The sequence below is a fragment of the Ricinus communis genome, chromosome 1 (genome assembly GCF_019578655.1).
Source record: "Ricinus communis isolate WT05 ecotype wild-type chromosome 1, ASM1957865v1, whole genome shotgun sequence".
Classification (NCBI taxonomy): Eukaryota; Viridiplantae; Streptophyta; class Magnoliopsida; order Malpighiales; family Euphorbiaceae; genus Ricinus; species Ricinus communis.
The window spans coordinates 3,106,177-3,119,497 of NC_063256.1; the positions used below are offsets into that span (position 1 = coordinate 3,106,177).

Consider the following 13,321-nt stretch of genomic DNA (forward strand, 5'->3'; position numbering starts at 1 on the left):
GGTTCTGCGAAATTTGATGGGGTCGAAGCTTAGAATAGAATCCATTTAGGTTTGGCACTTTAATCTTTTCTAACTTAGGTCAACAATTACAGGTTCAGTTCAGAGGCCCATGTGTGAAATGCAACAATGCAAAATATCTCCCATTCCCCATTCATATCATATGGAGCTCAATCTGTTTTCATTTCTCTGACGCTAGAATCCAAACTTTGAGAAAAGGAAAAGAAAATATCATTATATATTCCTTAGCAGCCAACCACAGCCCTTAGCCATAATAGCAAATCCAACTTCTTATCTCTCCAATTTATTTTCTCTTCCTTACCTTTTCCTCTCCTGACAGCACTGCCTTCTCTCAGTTGCCATTTGCTCCGCCCTTGCTTTCTCTACTCATTCCACGAAAAACTTTTACCCTTCTCAATCTCTTATCAGACCACCTATGCATGTCGTCCCGTCATTAACCTTGTCCCTGAATCTTAGCATGGTTACTACTAAATTTCATTTTGTAATTTAAGAGAATACTGAAACTTTATATGTTGCTCCATTGAAGCCTTAATTTTGCTGCTGAGGTCTTGCTAGAAATATAAAATAAAATCTTGCCTGCACCAAGATTTTTAGTAATGAAAGAACTGTTCTCCAAGAATTTTGCTTTCTGGGTCAAAGGTTGTCTTAATAGATAACCTTTTCAAGAAGGAAAAAGAAAAAGAACTTAGAACAAGAAGTTACTATGATCTCTATGCTACAACTCAACAATGCTATTCTGCAGCTATCATCACTACCTCCCCGTCAACACCACTGCCACTTATATAACAATGTAAAATGGCATAAAAGCCGCCCCCTTCGACAACCAACAATTCAACCAAGATCATCTCTTCATCTCTCTACCAAAACTCAAACCACTAACCTCTTTTTTCTACCACAGATTACTAATCTCTGCCAAACAGGTAACCTGACTGAAGCATTTACCCTTCTTCAGGACAAACTTAAAAATGAAAATTTCAATTCATTACAAACTAAAGAAGCAATGGGTATTCTTCTCCAAGCCTGTGGCCATCAAAAAGACATTGAAACTGGTAAAAAGATACATGAAATTGTTTCAAAATCTGACCTTTATTGCAATGACTATGTTCTTAACACCCGCATTATTACAATGTATTCAGCGTGTGGATCTGTTTTGGATTCTCGTATTTTGTTTGATAATTTGCAAAGGAAGAATTTGTTTCAGTGGAATGCAATTGTTAGCGGGTACACAAGAAATGAACTTTACAGTGATGCTATTGACATGTTTGTGAAATTGATAACTGATACTGAGTTTAACGCTGATAATTTTACTTTCCCTTGTGTGATTAAGGCTTGTACTGGGAGTTTAGATAGGGGCTTAGGTGAGGTGATTCATGGGATGGTGATAAAGATGGGTTTGCTCTTGGATGTCTTTGTGGGTAATGCACTGATTGCTATGTATGGGAAATTTGGTTTTGTTGATGCAGCAGTAAAAGTGTTTCACTATATGCCTGTAAGAAACTTGGTTTCTTGGAATTCAATAATTTCTGGTTTTTCTGAAAATGGGTTTTCTAAAGATTGTTTTGATATGTTAGTGGAGATGATGGCGGGTGAGGAGGGCTTGTTGCCTGATATTGCCACATTGGTGACCGTCTTACCGGTCTGTGCAAGAGAAGTAGATGTTCAAATGGGAATAAGAATTCATGGTTTGGCAGTGAAACTGGGGCTGAGTGAAGACGTAAGGGTTAATAATTCTTTGGTAGACATGTATTCAAAATGTGGGTATTTGACTGAAGCCCAAATGTTATTTGATAAGAATAATAGAAAGAATGCGGTGTCCTGGAATACCATGATTGGAGGGCTTTGTACAAAAGGATACATCTTTGAGGCATTTAATCTCTTCAGAGAAATGCAAATGCAAGAGGATATAGAGGTTAATGAGGTTACAGTGTTAAACATTTTGCCTGCTTGCTTGGAGATATCACAGTTAAGAAGTTTGAAGGAACTTCATGGCTATTCAATTAGACATGGATTCCAATATGATGAATTAGTGGCCAATGGTTTTGTTGCAGCTTATGCTAAGTGCGGGATGCTGATTTGTGCTGAGCGCGTCTTTTATAGCATGGAGACGAAGACTGTGAATTCTTGGAATGCACTGATTGGTGGTTGTGCACAGAATGGAGATCCGAGAAAGGCTCTAAATTTGTACATTCAAATGACATATTCAGGCCTGGTACCTGATTGGTTTACCATTGGTAGTCTTCTTTTAGCTAGTGCCCACCTAAAATCACTACGCTATGGCAAAGAGGTTCACGGATTTGTGCTGCGACATGGGTTAGAAATTGATTCATTTATTGGTATCTCATTACTATCCCTTTACATCCATTGTGGGGAATCATCTTCTGCACGTTTATTGTTTGATGGGATGGAAGAAAAAAGTTCAGTGTCTTGGAATGCAATGATTTCTGGTTATTCACAAAATGGACTTCCGGAGGATGCCCTGATATTATTTCGTAAATTGGTGTCTGACGGATTTCAGCCATCTGATATTGCTGTAGTTAGTGTGCTTGGGGCTTGTTCACAACAATCAGCTTTGCGGCTGGGGAAAGAAACTCATTGTTATGCGTTGAAGACTCTCCTTATGGAGGATGTTTTTGTTGCTTGTTCAACTATAGATATGTATGCAAAAAGTGGATGTATAAAAGAATCTCGAAGTGTTTTTGATGGGTTGAAGAATAAAGATTTGGCGTCATGGAATGCTATTATTGCTGCATATGGAGTTCATGGAGATGGAGAAGAGTCAATAGAGCTATTCGAGAGAATGAGGAAAGTTGGTCAAATGCCTGATGGTTTCACATTTATTGGTATATTGACGGTGTGTAGTCATGCAGGGCTGGTTGAAGAAGGGCTGAAATATTTCAATGAGATGCAGAATTTCCATGGGATAGAACCAAAACTGGAGCATTATGCATGTGTTATGGATATGTTAGGTCGTGCTGGAAGATTGGATGATGCTCTAAGGCTTGTCCATGAGATGCCTGAGCAACCAGATAGTCGAGTCTGGAGCTCATTGCTCAGTTTCTGCAGGAATTTTGGTGAGCTGGAAATAGGGCAGATAGTTGCAGAGAAGCTGTTAGAATTAGAACCAAAGAACGTAGAGAACTACGTATCACTTTCAAACCTGTATGCTGGATCAGGTCGGTGGGATGATGTGCGAAGGGTGAGGCAAATGATAAAGGATATTGGCCTTCAAAAGGATGCTGGCTGCAGTTGGATTGAACTTGGAGGTAAAGTACATAGTTTCGTTGCTGGGGACAATTTGCTGCCACAGTCGAAAGAGATGAGTATGACATGGAGAAAATTAGAGAAAAAGATGTGTAAAATTGGATATAAACCTAACACAAGCGCTGTGCTCCATGATGTGGACGAAGAGAAGAAGATTGAGAAACTGCGAGGGCACAGCGAGAAGCTTGCAATTTGTTTTGGGCTGTTGAACACAACCAAAGCCACAACTCTCAGGATTTTCAAGAATCTGCGCATTTGTGTAGATTGTCATAACGCTTCTAAGTTTATGTCGGAGGTAACTGGAAGAGAGATAATAATTAGAGATAACAAGCGGTTTCATCATTTCAAAGATGGATTGTGTTCTTGTGGAGATTATTGGTGAAGAGAGGCAAGCAAGTTTCCGATATTTGCTTTTGATTAGGGAAAACAGATACTGGAGGTTGTCAATTGATTTACAGTAAGGTATTATACAGAAATGGTTACTGCGATTTGCTGCTCCATTACTTCCTCTCAGAATCACCTTGCACGTTCTGTTAATAGGATTAAAGTACAATTGTAACTATTCAATGTAATTTCACGAATCTGTATATTTCTTCATAGTATGTGATTATAAAAATAAATGCTACATACCTTACAGCTGCATTGCTTGAATTTGCTCGAATTACATTGCTTAACATTAACCTGATACTGTTTATATAGAGAAGCATTTCATAAATTTTGGCTGCTGAACTGATAGGTGTCTCTTTCACAACTTAGAAAAGAAAAAGACTCCAAATAGGGATGAAATTATTTGAGATCTATCTTCCACAAATAAATCTTGAATCATTTTAATTGCCAGACTTCTGACCATACACAGCAATTCATCAGTTGGTAAGAGAAGGTTGAATTCAATTTGAAATTATTTAAATTAATGTAAATAGCATCAACAATTATATCAGAAACTTAATGATATTTACGACACTTCCCAACTTCAAAGCCAAGGTCTCTCTGTGTTGACTAACGCAGGATTGACCTTGCTGCTTTCGCATCTCCAGAAGGATTTAAACCTCAGAAGTGAAACATTCCACTATTACCAATATTCTACAAGTAATTTATACTATTACTCTTGGCAGTAAATGATCATTTCACAAGCTTGCTTACATCAATGTATAAGGCACCATGGATCAAAGATCCTTGTGTTTCTCCTAAAATAAAATAAACAATTTGGCAGAAAATTAATAAGACGTGAACAGGCAGAAATTCTGCTGCAGAAGACGGTGCTTGCCCCAAGGCATTCTCACAACCTTGTGCTATGCCATCTGTTTCAAGCTTACTCTGTTTCTTTATCTAGAAATAAAGAGCTAGTTCACGTCACCAATCATCATCGAAATGAATTAGAAATCATTAGGCTTCCCAATTTTAATGTTCTGTTCTCCTAGAAATCCTATAATAGCATTTTTCTGCCAGCTCTTGAAACTCCTGCAACCAGTAATTCATATCAAGTTACTTAGCAATGAAACAAAATTCATGCAAAACAGAAAAAAGAAAAACAAAGACTTTGTATGGTCATTTAATTTGTGCTAAGCAAGTACTGTCAGTATAACTACTCATTCATAATCGAAGCATAGATGGAAATATTTCCTGATTCTACCTCTTTATTTTCTTTTTATAGCCACCTTATTTTGATTCAGGAATATTTATACAAAGCGACCTAGTCACAATTATATTTCTCAAATCTATTATAGGAGCTTAAAGTAGTCCCCTCAACATTTCTCTAATCATCAGTGACAATTTTTCTCATTTAGTCTATAGTATTCTAATTTTTATCCAATGCCCCATCATGATTACAACCAAAATAACACAACACAGATAGATAATGGGATGTTCAGCCATTCGAAATTTTCTTCTCGAGCTACTTACTTGTGGTCAAGATGCGCCAAAATTTCTCCACCAGGGAAAGCTGATTGTGTAGCTTCATACACAGCTTTAATTGCTTCTCTCCAAGTTCCACCAATATCTTTCGTACTACTATCTTTTTTTGTCTGACTTGGATCTTCCATGGGTAAAGAATACCCTGAAAGGAGGTGTGCTACCCAAACACCATCTTTTCTATGATCACACGCACAAGTCAACAAGTATTAACTAGGTAAACATCATGTCAACATTATAAGGAAAAATGCATTCATATATCAATACATCTTAATCATACAAAACATAAGGCATGTAAAAATCAGATTGAAGCAATTCTCTATTCTGTGCATGGCCACATGTGTGCTATTTGATCAATTGATAAAAGAATTAAGTGAAACAGAAAAACAGATACAAAGGAGCTACAAAAATAGGCAACAAAATGGCGAGTGAATTGAGTGATGGAATGTGCTGTATGCTCATATACATACAGATTAACTGTGATGGTATTGTTCAAATGTTGCCCATGAACAAGAAATTTTGAATTAATTTAGTAGCATTCACTTCGACGTAAAATAAAAACTTTATAGATCAAGCATATAGATGGGGTAAAGTAAGTTTCAAGGATAATAAAATTCTTGACGAGATGCAAAAAGGGAACATGGCTTACAGCACTATATCCATATGCCGAGGTGCATAGTGTCCGCCACCTATTCCAAGAAGGACAGTTCTCTTGTCATGGGCACTACACATCAGCAAATGAGAACTAAGATTAAAGATGCGTAAAAGCAATAAAATACATTGTAAATCAGTGAAAAATAGAATATAAATATTTTTCTACAACCTGAATAAACTTTTACTAAACCTCTTATGCATGGATAATTTAAATGCAGACATCCACAAGCATAGGTGGGGAGAAATACTAAGTAAGAAAAAATTCAGGAAGAAAAATTCAAGGAGAATTAAATATGAGCTTGCAATTACAATTTACCTATTATGTAAAATGTGCATCCATATTACAGTAATGAGGGTCTCAGAAGATACATGTGGGGGCATTAAACTCAAATGCTGTTTTACCGGAAGTCAAAATTACTCAAGAAAGCATACATAGCATCTGAGATAAATGACCATTACCTGCTCCAGTTTCCTACTGAGGGACCTCCTCCAAGCCCAAGTCCTTCCCATACAAGCTTCAAGCACACGAAACACCAATTTATCAGGTAAAGATATTAAGTTCCAGAAACATGTCTGCTATACTAGCATACACCATCAGCCAAATGCGTTCTCATATAAGAAGAGGTGATACATATAAATGTAGTGAAGTATATTTGGCATATGGCAGTCACATAATTTACTTTGAAATGGTTGGATATCATTCGTTTATTTCTGTTATGCTTTCTATTAAAACCAATTTGGGGTTGGAAGAAAAAGGACAACTTGCAAAGCTGTTTCTTCCATAATAACTCTAACAATTCAATTATTGCAAGATCCAAAAGACAAGAATAACTATAACGATACAAAAGCAAATAAAAAATTTGAAAAAAGAAAAGTCAAAGCAGAGTGGTAGTGGGCATGGGGATGATTGATGCCTAAATGTTAACAAGGGCATGAATATGTATCTAGTGGAGGTACTAAACTAGAGCAATGACTTGAGCAGCATCCTGCCTCTTCCAGTACTCTTCTGTGCTACCTGTCCACCAAAAGCAACAGTTTCAGTAATATATATAAGGACTACCTCATCAGTTTCATAAAAAAGAAATAAAAAAATGCTATGTATCTAAAAGAAGTTAGATTCACCAACAAACACCTACATTCATAATCCATGAAAACCAATATAAAATAATTTATAAAGAGTTCAAATAAAATGACTTAGGAAAATAGATACCAATTTCAATGAACATAGTTGGCTTATTGGTGACTGGTCCATGATGAGTAGCCTCTAAAGTAATCTACAACCAGAAAACATAATTTTAGATTAAAAAAAAAGCACAGATTAAGATCAATGACCCAAAAGGAAAAAAAGAAAAAAGAAGAAAAAAACCTCAAACTCAGGAAGCAAATGATGAGAATCAGCAATTTTTTTCAAGAGCCGAAGCCATGGTCCCATCCTAGGATCAGGTGGTGCAGCCCATCCTGGCTTCCCTCCTTGTGGTGGCACATCTCCTTGGCGCAAATGAGGCACTCCTATTTATAATTTTATCATACACATTTGTCAATTTCGAATTGTTAACAAAGATATAGATTGAAAAGGGAACGACTAAACGTACCAATCGGATGAATAGTTAGGGCAGGTCGATTAGAAACGGCAGTGTGTTTGCTAAAAAAAATCACCTCTTCCACCACTTCCCCAGTCGCCTCTTCCCACCGCTCGTCCAAATTGTCTTCCTTGATTATGCTTTTATCGTGTTGTAACAACCTCACTTCTTTATTACTGTAACTCTTCATTTCCTTTTTTTTAAGGAAAGGAAAAAAGATCAAACGACTTGGACAAACAAAACCAAACAGACCGAAACTGAAACTCAAATCAAGGCTAACCTGGAAAGAGGGCACCGGTTGCCACCCTGGCATGGCCAAGATGGCAGCGGCAGGGTTGATTGAGGCCGGATCAGTAGTTGTCGCAACCAATAGAGTCACCATTTTCTTTTAATCACTACATGCGTTAATTTTTGTTTTGGTGCGAGTTATATATAAAGCAGCAGCAGTTCAATACTGGTATCTCACTCTATGGACTCTGTTAAAATTGCCGCGCGCATAGATTTTGACGATCGTCGTGGCAACAAAAACGTGGGCGTTTTGCAAAAAGATAAGAGTTAGTAGAAAAAAAAAAACGCTGAAACAGAAATGATGCTGCCCAGGATCGAACTGGGGACCTTTAGTGTGTAAAACTAACGTGATAACCACTACACCACAGCACCTGATGCGTTCATTAAGTGTCGATAGAAATATTTGTATCTACACTATGGATAGGGTAGTCTTACCCTTCGAAGCATCACTTGGGCTGTCCTTTTTAATTTAATTTAATTAAATTTTTTTTTTTTAAAGAAAAAGGAGAATGATTTACTGTGCTCGCGGACTGCACTGGATTGTTCTCATGGCTTCCAAATCTAAACCTCACCGTCCCCATCATCAAGGTAATTAACCTTTTCGCTCATGTATTTGTTTGTTTTGCTCTTCAATACAAATTAATAAACAAAATAAAAATCAGAAGTGGCAGCAGGGACAGCGTTACAGAGCTCAACGAAGAGAGCCAGGACAATGAGCACGGAGTCCTCTTTCAAAGACGCTTTTTCCAAATACGCTGATTATCTCAACAACCTTGTAAGCACTTTTTTTTCGTTATTTCAACTCTCTTAACTTTGATTCTTATATGCGTATCTGTACAATAGTGAGCTACAGCACTAATAATTCAAACAAGATTATTTTCTCAGTTTGGCAAATCATATTCTCATGCTTTTGTGATGGTGTCATCATTTTTGAAATTTTAGACTGAACTGCTTGTAAATTTGATTTTCAAGGATCCAGTTCCGTGGGATACAGTTAATGGGGGAATAGACTTGGAATTTTGAACCTTAGGGACTACAAGCATCTACAGGAATTGCAGTTTTTATGAATGAACTTGAATAGGGTGTAGTGTGAAAGATTCTAGTATATTGAAATGATTGTGTAAAATTGTTTTTCTTCTCTCCAAGCACCTGTTGTATTTTTAAAAGTATTGAAACTGCAAATAATACCAATCAACTTATGATGCATTCTTGTGTAGAATGAAAAGCGAGAGAGAGTGGTCAAAGCCAGTCGCGATGTTACCATGAGCAGCAAAAAGGTCATATTTCAAGTTCACAGGTTCCAACAAAATAACTCCACTTTCATTTTTCTTTTTCTTTTCTTTTCGCTTGTTGTCTTTATAGTTATTATGTGCTTTAAAATATGTTCTATGCTCTTCCTTGAGATTTTTCATGTTTGAAGAACTTCATTTGCCTTTAATGCAAAATGTAGTTACAGTGGATCTTTTTACCTCTTAGGATGCTAGTTTTCCTTACATAGTTATTTAATACACGACTGGTTCACTTGGGCATTACATGAGTACATGACATATGAATAGGAAGTTGGACGTTTATTTGGTTTGCATAATGCATGACTTGGGTTCAACATAAGACTCAGCTTTCTTGTATCCATGACAGACTCAGTAAATATAACAAAGAAGAAGTTCTTGAGAAGGCAGAAAAGGATTTAGCAGCTGTGACAGATCAGCACATGTCCCGATTGGTTAAAGAACTGCAAGGGACTGATTTTTGGAAGCTAAGACGAGCATACTCTCCTGGGGTAACTTCCTTGCCTGCTTCCCTTTTAAGCCCAGATTTGATCTAACCGATCCACTTTGGTTTGGGGGCCTTTTGCAGGTACAAGAATATGTTGAAGCTGCAACATTCTTTAAATTCTGCCGAACAGGGACTCTCTTGAATCTGGATGAGATAAATGCTACTTTGTTACCACTCAGTGATCCATCTCTTGAGCCTTTGCAATTAAACGTCCTTGACTATCTTTTGGGGGTGATTCACTGAATTCTTATACTGATCTACAACTTTCTCTTGTAAAATAAAATTGTGAGCCAAGATTGTATCTGTTTTAACGGGAGAGTGGAACATCTATGGAACAGGAATTCTTATCCACATAAAAGGGGAATAAATGAATGGGATGAATATCTTTGTAGATGTAGTAAATCTTTATTCTCAAAATAATAGTTTTCAATTTTTTCCTTTTCAATTGATTCTTGTCTTGTAAACAACGAGTTTTTGGTACTAACAGCCACAATGACGTGTGTACATAAATTATTGTAGTGTGTGAATATGATCAGCATATCCCAAACTAATTGCTCTTTTCAGTGAGAGGACTGCATACCAAAGTGTTTTTCATGTTAGAATATGTGTCCATGTGCATGTATGTCTGCATGCAAGAAAGTAATTAAAGTGCCTGTACAGCTTGCAGATTTAACAGGAGAGCTGATGCGGTTGGCAATAGGTCGAATTTCAGATGGTGAACCTGAATTTGCAGAGAGGATATGTAAGTTTGTACGAGAAATCTACAGGGAGCTGACTCTCATTGTTCCGCATATGGATGATAGTTCTGACATGAAAACAAAAATGGATACAATGCTTCAAAGTGTGCTGAAAATAGAGAATGGTATTTGATTAAACTTTTCATGTTATCGGTGAATATGATGCTTATATCTTATATTACTAGCAGGCATGAAAAAAATGATGATTATAATATTATAAATCATTTAAGGGGAAAAAGTTGTCAGAGTTTGACCTGCTGCCTTCTTTATAAGGCAGGCATCCTTTGCTGAGCTATTGGACTTTGGATTCATTGTGTTGATAGTACTGTAGGCAGGATGTACAAAAGTATTTATGGATGATCCTGATTCAAGTTCATTTCTAAAGGAGACTTGCTGAATTTTAATGGTAAACACGAGTGTTGTTTCCCTGGTGTTAGCTGCTGGCCCGTGCACATCCAAATCAAACTAATGATTTCACAGTGATATGATTTTATTTTGTGTGGGCAACCTTTATGATTTGGTTAGATATGCCTTAAGTTCATTCCTATTCATTACTTAAGTTCTTCACAGATTCTTTTGAACTGCTGATGATTCTCTTTGTAATAATGTAATGACAAATGAGCAGCAGCATTTTGTCAAAGGAAATATGTCTATTTTTCGAATAACCCTGAAAAGAAACACTGTATGTTCATTAAACAACACTCCGTGTATGGTGTACTTATTTTGCTGAAGAATTCATAAACAGGTTGTAATTATTCTGCATTTACAAGTTCAGGATAGCATTTTTCTCAAGAGTCTCTTTGCTGTTCTCAGAGAATCTTAATCGAGCTATTTCTGCAGCTTGCTTTAGTGTCCATGTGAGAGGATCAGAGTATATGCCATTGCTTGGATCCAGTGAGCCAAATTCCTTCTTGTTGGGGGTGTCTGACATTGAATTATAATGTAATTATCTTGAATTTAAACAATGGTTTTTGTCCACATGTTTGCCTTTTTACTTCTATGATGGTCTCAAATCTTTTCCTGTTCACTGCAGGGGAGTTGATTCTGCCTGGAAATGCATAGAAGAGAAATTCAGTTGATTCTGAACGTTTTGGATCCATTATCTGCAGGAGTTCGACTCTGGAAAAGTCCCTTGCGTTGTTCATTTGGTTTTGGTTTATTTTTGTCAATATTTTGTACGATCTGTTCATGGTTACTTCGAGAGAGAAAAAAAGACAAACAAACAAACAATATGCTACTTTTTGAAGGAAAAGAAATATTTCTAGCTGCAGTGTCTCTTCAGCAGAAGTCATTGTGATGCTAAGATTTGAATTTGAACTTTGCTGGGAGGAGATTGAAGTGGTAAGGTTAGAGATGGTGCCTCCAAAAAATGGTAGCTGTTCTACAATACATCATAAATTTGACATGGAAAGACTGAGAAGCTAATCATGTACCTGGAACTATTTTCCGTGATTGATTAATGTTATTGGTAAAAGTTGAGCTTAGGGTTGGGAAGAAGGGTATATGGATAGGGCAGTGCCAAACTTTTACCCGTATTTAAAAGGTGTATGCCCATATATATATTTATATTCACATGCATCTCTATTTAGATAATAAATATTTTATGTACTTTATATTATGGGATTTTGGATAATCCGGTGAATAATCAATTATACGAATAGGTGGTCTATATTTAAATATCAAGAGTATATACTCTTTTATAATTGCATTAAACTAAAAAATAAAAAATTATTACACTTTTACTAGTAAATAGATCACTATTAAATGAAAATAGAGATTTCTTTTTTTTTAAGAAAAAAGGAAAAATGTAAGATGTGGATTTTAAAACTTAGACTATACAAAATAGTCAATAGTAAATATATGTTAAAAATTAAATTTATATCTTCGTTCAAATTTCTTGACATAAAATATAATGATAAAAATCAACTTTATTTGTATACTTTAATATAATAATTAGTTTAGTATATAAATAAAATAAATTGAATGCAATAATTCTATTATTGAATATAATGGTAAAAGATTATTATAAACACATAAATCAATATATTTATAGAATAAAATTAAAAAATTTACTATTTTTATAAAAAATTATAACGATACATATATAAATAGAATAATTATATGTTAAAGTCATGATAAAATTATATTGAAATTAGAATAATTATATGTTTGTGTCATTTCTCCTCATTAATTAATAGAATATGGATAGATTATCTCTTAACCTTTATAATTAGTAAAATCTGTGAGATGTGTGTGTCCACCCACCAGGTAATAGCTGACAACGCCCCGGCTATATAATTCTATTCAAACAGCAGAGATTAGATTTAGCTGTCTGTTTGACTTTCCCTAAATATGGTGTTTTCTATATTGCCAGTTTGGTGCCAACTTCCAAAGGAAATATTATACTGGTTTAATGTGCATCTAAATCTAGTATTGGATCCAGCAACAGTATTTATTTTGTCTTAATGGTTCAAAGTCTGCCATCACTGTCCGTAAAAACATGCATATCTAGTTATGATTATGATGATCCATAAAAATGTCGGACATTTATCCAGTATCTCAAATCTCTCTCTACTTCAGTTTTTATTCGCATTAGAACTTATCTTTAAATAATATTAGTTACCAGAATTCAATAATCATTGGTTGAGCACTGCCATTAGTTTGGGAGATTAAGTTGTCATTAAACTTGAAATTTGAGGAATTAGATATGAAATTCCATAATCATTTTCTCCTTTCCAATAGTCTTTTGACTCAACAGCAAATTAGAAGAGGAAAAATTGATTTGAATTAAGAATGTTAGGTAGCAGCAGGTTGTCACCTTTTTAGCTTAGATTGTATATTTTTGCATGCGGAATAACATCTGCATTAGGACTGACTGTTAGTTGCCTGTTTCTATCTTTAGGTGGCATAAGATTTTTAACATGTAGATGTTTTACCTAACCATTAATTCTTTTGTGTTCTTAAGGGAGGACAAGAGAACTTTTACCTAATCAAGTATTGCAATCCCGTGGGATCCCAAATGAATGCCCAGACTCGTGGCTATTCGTTGAACCACACTCTCCAGCAATGTCTTTTTCATCACTGTATGGCCGACAGTCCTTT

At 35.8% G+C, this 13,321-nt stretch overlaps 3 protein-coding genes and 1 non-coding gene across 8 annotated transcripts; 2 read left to right on the plus strand and 2 right to left on the minus strand.

Moving 5' to 3' along the window:
- Nucleotides 1–207: 207 nt before the first annotated feature.
- Nucleotides 208–3,921, plus strand: LOC8264580 (pentatricopeptide repeat-containing protein At1g18485). Its single transcript, XM_025160018.2, has one exon. It carries the CDS (start codon nucleotides 722–724, stop codon nucleotides 3,659–3,661), a length of 2,940 nt encoding a protein of 979 aa, XP_025015786.2. The 5' UTR covers nucleotides 208–721; the 3' UTR covers nucleotides 3,662–3,921.
- A 397-nt stretch (nucleotides 3,922–4,318) lies between these two features.
- On the minus strand, nucleotides 4,319–7,911 carry LOC8264581 (D-aminoacyl-tRNA deacylase). Its single transcript, XM_002511981.3, has 9 exons — nucleotides 7,702–7,911; nucleotides 7,434–7,614; nucleotides 7,208–7,350; nucleotides 7,052–7,115; nucleotides 6,804–6,856; nucleotides 6,301–6,356; nucleotides 5,837–5,911; nucleotides 5,179–5,367; nucleotides 4,319–4,737 (listed from the first exon to the last, which is right to left on the minus strand). The coding sequence occupies exons 1-9, from the start codon at nucleotides 7,801–7,803 to the stop codon at nucleotides 4,653–4,655; spliced, it is 948 nt and encodes a 315-aa protein (XP_002512027.2). The 5' UTR covers nucleotides 7,804–7,911; the 3' UTR covers nucleotides 4,319–4,652.
- Nucleotides 7,912–8,008: 97 nt separating this feature from the next.
- Nucleotides 8,009–8,081, minus strand: TRNAV-UAC. The gene has a single exon. It is a non-coding gene; the product is annotated as a tRNA-Val (tRNA).
- Nucleotides 8,082–8,143: 62 nt separating this feature from the next.
- Nucleotides 8,144–11,791, plus strand: LOC8289182 (translin-associated protein X). Of its 5 annotated transcripts, XR_003081617.2 has the most exons (9): nucleotides 8,145–8,297; nucleotides 8,372–8,484; nucleotides 8,927–9,006; nucleotides 9,345–9,486; nucleotides 9,564–9,713; nucleotides 10,143–10,344; nucleotides 11,060–11,161; nucleotides 11,253–11,591; nucleotides 11,641–11,791. XR_003081617.2 is itself a non-coding variant. In XM_025160134.2 (8 exons), exons 1-7 carry the CDS (start codon nucleotides 8,219–8,221, stop codon nucleotides 11,158–11,160), a joined length of 747 nt encoding a protein of 248 aa, XP_025015902.2. In that variant the 5' UTR covers nucleotides 8,144–8,218; the 3' UTR covers nucleotide 11,161; nucleotides 11,253–11,791. The 5 variants fall into 5 exon arrangements, 4 of the variants coding, with proteins under 4 accessions (XP_025015902.2, XP_025015899.2, XP_025015901.2 ...); XM_025160134.2 differs by having other exon boundaries at nucleotides 8,144–8,297; nucleotides 10,143–10,224; nucleotides 11,253–11,791; XM_025160131.2 differs by having other exon boundaries at nucleotides 11,253–11,791.
- Nucleotides 11,792–13,321: the final 1,530 nt, after the last annotated feature.